Consider the following 7,500-nt stretch of genomic DNA (forward strand, 5'->3'; position numbering starts at 1 on the left):
GGAGAGAGTGTGGTAGTGGAGGTGGAGGAGAAGGAGAGAGTGTGGTAGTGGAGGTGGAGGAGAAGGAGAGAGTGTGGTAGTGGAGGTGGAGGAGAAGGAGAGAGTGTGGTAGTGCAGGTGGAGGTGGAGGAGAGAGTGTGGTAGTGGAGGTGGAGGAGAAGGAGAGAGTGTGGTAGTGGAGGTGGAGGAGATGGAGAGAGTGTGGTAGTGGAGGTGGAGGAGAAGGAGAGAGTGTGGTAGTGGAGGTGGAGGAGATGGAGAGAGTGTGGTAGTGGAGGTGGAGGTGGAGGAGAGAGTGTGGTAGTGGAGGTGGAGGAGAAGGAGAGAGTGTGGTAGTGGAGGTGGAGGAGAAGGAGAGAGTGTGGTAGTGGAGGTGGAGGAGAAGGAGAGAGTGTGGTAGTGGAGGTGGAGGAGATGGAGAGAGTGTGGTAGTGGAGGTGGAGGAGAAGGAGAGAGTGTGGTAGTGGAGGTGGAGGAGAAGGAGAGAGTGTGGTAGTGGAGGAGAAGGAGAGAGTGTGGTAGTGGAGGTGGAGGAGAAGGAGAGAGTGTGTTAGTGGAGGTGGAGGAGAAGGAGAGAGTGTGGTAGTGGAGGTGGAGGGATGGAGAGAGTGTGGTAGTGGAGGTGGAGGAGAAGGAGAGAGTGTGGTAGTGGAGGTGGAGGGATGGAGAGTGTGGTAGTGGAGGTGGAGGGATGGAGAGAGTGTGGTAGTGGAGGTGGAGGATGGAGAGTGTGGTAGTGGAGGTGGTGGAGTGGGAGTGTGTGTGGTTGTGAGGTGGAGGATGGAGAGAGTGTGGTAGTGGAGGTGGAGGAGATGGAGAGAGTGTGGTAGTGGAGGTGGAGGAGAGGAGAGAGTGTGGTAGTGGAGGTGGAGGAGAAGGAGAGAGTGTGGTAGTGGAGGTGGAGGTGAGAGTGTGGTGTGGTGGTGGGTGAGGAGTGTGGTAGTGGAGGTGGAGGAGAGGCAGCACAGCAGATGTGGAGATTAGGGGGAGGTCAGAGGGTCAGAGAGCCCCGGGCAGTAAAGCAGCTTTCTGACCCTCTGACCCGGTTACGTCACACACACACACACACACACACACACACACACACACACACACACACACACACACACACACACACACCTGACCCGGATAGAACATCTAAAAGCATCCAAAGCCAATGGATGATTCTTCCTTTTTAATCATTCGATAATCTGACCCAAATGGGATATTTAATCTATGACAGGAAAGTTTAGACGCTAAGATAGCGAGCTAGCATGAACACACGCTAGTCTGGGAGAGATAGAGGGATGGAGAGAGGGATGTAGATAGAGATAGAGGGATAGAGAGAGATGTAGATAGAGATAGAGGGATGTAGAGAGATGTATATAGAGATAGAGATAGAGATGGATGGAGTGAGATGTAGATACTCTGGTTGAGAGAGAGAAAGAGAAGGTAAGATAAGATAGCAAGCTAGCTACTTAGCTAGCATGAACACGCTAGTCTGGGAGAGATAGAGTGATGGAGAGAGGGATGTAGATAGAGATAGAGGGATGGAGAGAGAGAGATGGAGATAGAGATAGAGATAGAGATGGATGGAGAGAGATGTAGATACTCTGGTTGAGAGAGAGAGAGAAGGTCTCCAGTCACATGACGTTGGGAAGCCCGCGGGACACTTAGTCAGCTGGGCCGGTCAGTGTTCAGATTCAGCAGCGTTCAGCAGGTCCTGCTCGTTAGGTCCATGTGAACTTGGAGAACCGACCCAAACTGCGTCCGGGGCGGCGGGCCGTTCTAGAAACTTCTCCTAACTCCAGACGACAGCGTGTCACGTTGTGTTGTTGAGACGAGAGAGTGGACGCACTGTAGGGCTAGACGGGCCTGTCCTCTCACGGTGTGGAGGGGGTGTCCAGCGATTCTTGCCTTCTCTCTCTCTCTCTCTGTCTCTTTGTCTCTCTCTTTTTCTCCCTCTCTCTCTCTCTTTGTCTCTCTGCCTCTCTCTCTCTCTCCTTCTCTGCCTCTGTCTCTCTCTCTCTCTCTCTCTCTCCTCTATGTCTCTTTGTCTCTGCCTCTCTCTCTCTGCCCTCTCTCTCTCTCTGTCTCTCTCTCTCTCCTTCTCTGCTTCTCTCTTTGCCTCTCTCTCTCCTTCTCTCTCTCTCTTTCTGTGCGATAGCTTTCTATGTTGTGTCGTTTGGTGTCGAATGCTGAACATTACCGCTTGTGTTACAAAACTGCCTGAATAAAGAAAGAAGGATAAGTGGTCCTCATATAGGCCTTGGTTTTCCACAGTAAATCACCATGACTCTGTCATCAACTGTCTGCCAAATCTACAGTCGACACCAGACCCTGGGCTGGGCCGGGCCTTAATTGCACTCTGATTGACAGCTACTGGTTGCTAAGTAGGGCTGCACGATTAATCGATTTTTAATCGAAATCGCGATTTGAAATTATGCGATTAGCTAATCGCAAAGCCTGCGATTTGCCTGCGATTTTTTTTTTTTTTTTTTTTTACTTTTTTTTTTTTTTTTGCTATTTAGCTGACGCTTTTAATCCAAAGCGATTTACAATTACGAATTACAGGGACATTCCCCCTGGAGTAACTGAGGGCTAAGTGCCTTACTCAAGGGCACACTAGTAGTGGTGTGGTTTCAGGCGGGATTTGAACTCACACAACCTTCCGATCACAAGTCCAACTCACTAGACCACCACTACCCGTATGGGATACGTCATACAGCGCGTCGGATTCAACGTCAATGAACGTCAACGTCAATGAACGTCAACAATGAACGTCAACAATGAACGTGAACGTCAATGAACGTGAACGTCAATGAACGTCAACGTCAATGAACGCACACCAACAACATCGCACGTGAAACGCCCACGTTTCGGTAGCTAGCAATAGCAACATTCATGGTGGATAATGGTTTCAGCAGAAGTAGTTTGATGGTATCATGTGGTAATGCTCTCTGAAAATAGATAGATTCATCCAATCACCTGCCAAGTATTTTTTGAAAGTACCTGCCCTTTTCCAAACAGCTTCCAATTAAGCTTTCCTAGATGGTTGTGTGAAACAAACCACCTGAGTCAGGTTAGTAATGCTCCATCACATGTTTTAATCTGAAGCTTGATTTTAAAGCAACCCAACTTTAAAGCAACCCAATGTAAGTTTAGTTCTTTCACTCGTAGCTCGGGCTGTGGGGGTGCTAGAGGAGGGAGCCTCTAAGTCCCCTGAAGACGTACAAACAAACTGCACGTTGATACGACCTTCCTAGCCGGAGATATGGCCACACTTTACAAAAAGTTTTTTTTTTTTTTTTTTTTTTTTTTGCTATTTAAAAAAATAATAATCGCAAATTAATCGCAATCGCGATATCTGTCCAAATAATCGCAATTCGATTTTTTCCCCAAATCGTGCAGCCCTATTGCTAAGTCAGAACAGTCCTGATTGACAGCCACTGGTTGCTAAGAGAGGACAGCCCTGATTGACAGTGGCTTGTTGCTAAGACGAGTGAGGCCTGATTGACAGCTGTCGGTTGCTAAGACAGAAGTTATCTAGTGAGACCCACCGACTTCCCAGCAACCTCTCTGCCTCCTCAGGGAGTGTATCTCTCTCCCCTCCTCTAGTCCTCTAGTCCTCTCCTCCTCTCCTCCTCAACTCCTCTCCTCCTCTCCTCCTCTCCTCCTCTCCTCCTCAACTCCTCTCCTCCTCTCCTCCTCTACTCCCTGACAAGCTGTATTCCCAAACGGACACGGCCTAATTCTGACACAGACAGATAGACAGACAGACAGACAGACAGGCAGGCAGGCAGGCAGACAGACAGACAGACAGACAGGCAGGCAGGCAGACAGACAGGCAGGCAGGCAGACAGGCAGACAGGCAGGCAGGCAGACAGACAGACAGACAGACAGGCAGGCAGGTAGACAGACAGACAGACAGACAGCACCTTGATTATGACCTACATGATGATAATAATAATAATAATAATAATAATAATAATAATAATAATAATAACTTTTTATTTGTATAGCACTTTTCCTGCAAACGTTGCAGCTCAAAGTGCTCCATGATGCAGCAGTGATGTGTGTGTTAGACAGCAGAGTGAGGCAGCTTGCTGGGGGAGGAGATGACTTAGCATCCACATGTGTGTGTCGCTGTGAACGCCCAAATCTAACCACATTATCCTGACCTAGATTCTAATCACTGTTTCATAACAGGCAGGACAGTGACTGGCCCAACATGTGTTACTGTGTGTGTGTGTGTGTGTGTGTGTGTGTGTGTGTGTGTGTGTGTGTGTGTGTGTGTGTGTGTGTGCGCGTGTATACGTACACTGGTGTACAACGTGTGTGTGTGTGTGTGTGTCTTCACAGTTTCAGGCTTACTAATTTTCACAGCTTTCTGGAACAAATGATATAATAACATCTGTTTACAAACATTGATTTTCCCACATTAACTCACATCTGTTTCTGTTGAACAAGGGGTGCACATCACTGCTGTACTATATGTCTGACTTCAGTCTTTCTTCCCTCCACGATCACACGCTTGGTTTCTCTATGCTTCCACTCCACAGATATGTTGATAATGCACAATTCATTCACTGACTATGATTTCACTGACGTTCTGCTTCTTTCTTCTTCTCCTCCCTCTCTCTCTGTCTCTCTCTCCCTCTCCCTCTCTCTCTCTCTCCCTTCCTCTCTCTCTCTCTCTTTCTCTGCCTCTCCCTCTCTCTTTCTCTCTCTCTCCCTCCCTCTCCCTACATCTCCCTCTCTCTCTCTGCTTTTCTCCCTCTCTCTCTCTCTCTCTCTCTCTCTCTCTCTCTCTCTCTCTCCCTCTCTCCTTCTCTCTCTCCTTCTCTCTCTCTGTCCCTCTCTCTCTCTCCCTCTCTCTCTCTCCTTTCCTGCACCAAGCACTCCTATCTGGACAGGGAAACCTCCCTGATTCTGAAAAACATAGCAGGGAAGCCCTGCCACCTGCTGACCAAGGTGATCCTTCTCCGCTTATCTCTCCTGTCCCCCCCCCCCCACACACACCTGCATGACAATCACCCCCCCCTCCCCCTCACCCCCTATTGGTAGCTTATTAACCCCCCGCTCCCTCCTCCTCTCCCCCCACATGCAACATTTTATCCGCCTCTCTCTCTCGTGAGGTCATTCTCTATCTGTTTACAGTTTTAGCTAGGTGAAGCTAGGTGTTAGTTAAGTGAAGCTAGGTGTTAACAGTATTTCTATGTGAAGTTAGGTTTTAGCTAGGTGAAGCTAGGTGTTAGCTAGGTGAAGCTAGTTGTTAGTTAGGTGAAGCTAGGTGTTAACAGTATTTTTAGGTGAAGCTAGGTGTTAACAGTATTTCTAGGTGAAGCTAGGTGTTAGCTAGGTGAAGCTAGGAGTTAGCTAGGTGTAGTGTATTAATGAAGTACATATGATTAATATCGACGCGGACGGTGACCTAAGGTGAGAGGCAGTCATGTGACCAGTTGTGTTTCCTGTATGAAGAGGACATCAGTCATGTGACCGCCCCAAACACCTTCTGCACGTCGCATGTCCCTGTGTCCCTCCCTCCCTCCCCCTGTCCTCCCCCCCCCCCTCCCCCCTCTGCAGTCTGTACACCTGTCTCCCGTTCCTCAGTGATGAGGGCTCATGCGAACTGCAGTTCTCTGTCCTGAGGGGCATCATGGGAAGTGCAGTTCTCTGTCCTGACTGCAGAGTTAGTCAGACCAGTGTCGTGTCTGTCTGTGTGTCTGTCTGTCTGTCTTTGTTCCTCTCGTGTGTGTGTGGTGTGATGACCACCCCTGAGGCATGTGACCCTGCACCCCCATGTGAACAGTGACCCCCCCCCAGCCCTGTGCCTGTCTCTGGTGTGCTGTGTGTGTGTTTGAAAGGGGATTTGAAACAGTCCTACTGCGGTCCTGTGAAAGGGTCCATTTAAAATGGCTGATTAAAAAACAACAACACGGTTTTACTGCCAGCAATGGTCCTTTTGTTGTTGTTGTTGTTGTTGCTGTTGTTGTTGTTGTTGTTATTGTTGTTGGGAGAACTGTCCTGGCTGATATGTGTCCCGCTCTTAGTGTGTGAACAGTTGAACAGTTGAACAGTTGAACAGGTGAACAGGTGAACAGTTGAACAGTTGAACAGTTGAACAGTTGAACAGTTGAACAGTTGAACAGGTGAACAGGTGAACAGGTGAACAGGTGAACAGTTGAACAGGTGAACAGGTGAACCAACAGGCAGTGTTTCTGTGTCCACGAACAAACATGGCCGCCGCGACATCCTTCTCAGACACAGCTGTCCTTCAACCGGTCCTTCCTCGTCCTGCTCGACACCTTCGACTACCAACGACAACCTGCCAAGGCTGCCATCATCATCATCTTCTTCATCAGATCTGAGTTCAGAGGTCTGCCTTGAAGAGGAGTCTCTCAGAGCTGTGTGAAGGGGTCAAGGGTTAGGCGTCAGGAGGGCTCCAAGGTCAACGCTATCTCACCCTGCCCCCCCCCCCACCTCCCTTCCCACCCCACCCCCCTTGTTTTTTATGTTTTGGTATTTTTCCCCCTGGAACTATTAGTTGTATTACTGTTCCAGAACTATTAGCGTCAGGTTATGTAACAGGACTAGGGGATTATTTGCTCGATGAATGAATGATGCTTTCATAATATTAATCTTTTGTAGACGGTTTTTGATGAGAGATAATCTTTTAAACAAGGCAGCAACCCTGGTGCGCTAATGTCCAACCAGTTCTCTGCGTTTTGACAGCAAAAGAACCAACCGGCTCTCGGCCAGGAGATCCACAGTGGCACCAACACTTGGCTGGTCTAGAACCAAGAACCGCTTACACCAGGGGCTGGGGGAAGGGATTTTCACGACCAGCCGATACCAGCGTAGTCGATGCTAGGTAGCTAGCTATATCGACCTAGCGAGGCTAGCTTACAACGAAGGCTAATGTAGTGGATTTCATTTGGTTTCTTCTCTATTGATATTGAATATTGAACACAAGGAGATTGGTCAACTTAGCTTGAAGCCTTTTATTAATAAAGTTACATGAGAGCAGTCTAGAGTTTGCAAGTCCAGAGCCCCAGAGCCTCAGAGCCTCCTCCTTCTTTGAGCACCCCCCTTATGTACAAAGTCGAACCCTAACCCTAACCCTTTATGAGATCACTAATCTTGGCAAACAAATGTGGTGACAGGAAGCGCTAGACTTTAGTAAGTGCGCAACAAGTCATTGCCACTGCCCCCGGGCAGACTGAATTGTTAGCTACGATTTCCCAGAATGTAGAGATAGACTTCAATTCTCTGTATATTTGATATAAAACTACAACACTAACATGTTAGCGTGTTACGTGTCAGTGATAATAATAATAATGTAAACGTGTGAGGAGGTGAATGACCTTTCTTCTTGAAGGTGATCGTCCACCGTAGCGGACCCTCTCTCTCCCTCCAGCGTCCATGACATGTCCCATCATGCCGCGGGGCTGACACCGTGCTGACAGGATGGGGCTGTTGGTGGAAACAGTAAAGGAAAACAGCCTGTGTGTGTGTGTG

At 48.6% G+C, this 7,500-nt stretch overlaps 1 protein-coding gene across 1 annotated transcript in view; it reads left to right on the forward strand.

Moving 5' to 3' along the window:
- Nucleotides 1-7,500, forward strand: part of raph1a (Ras association (RalGDS/AF-6) and pleckstrin homology domains 1a) — a gene marked incomplete at both ends in the record, with an annotated part of 52,152 nt that overhangs the window by 2,635 nt on the left and 42,017 nt on the right. The window contains one exon of the mRNA XM_080536716.1: nucleotides 4,879-4,953. Coding sequence (XP_080392842.1) covers nucleotides 4,879-4,953 — 75 coding nt within the window. The remainder of the gene's footprint in view (nucleotides 1-4,878; nucleotides 4,954-7,500) is intronic.

Source organism: Nansenia antarctica (assembly GCF_963989245.1).
Source record: "Nansenia antarctica genome assembly, chromosome: 7".
Classification (NCBI taxonomy): domain Eukaryota; kingdom Metazoa; phylum Chordata; class Actinopteri; order Argentiniformes; family Microstomatidae; genus Nansenia; species Nansenia antarctica.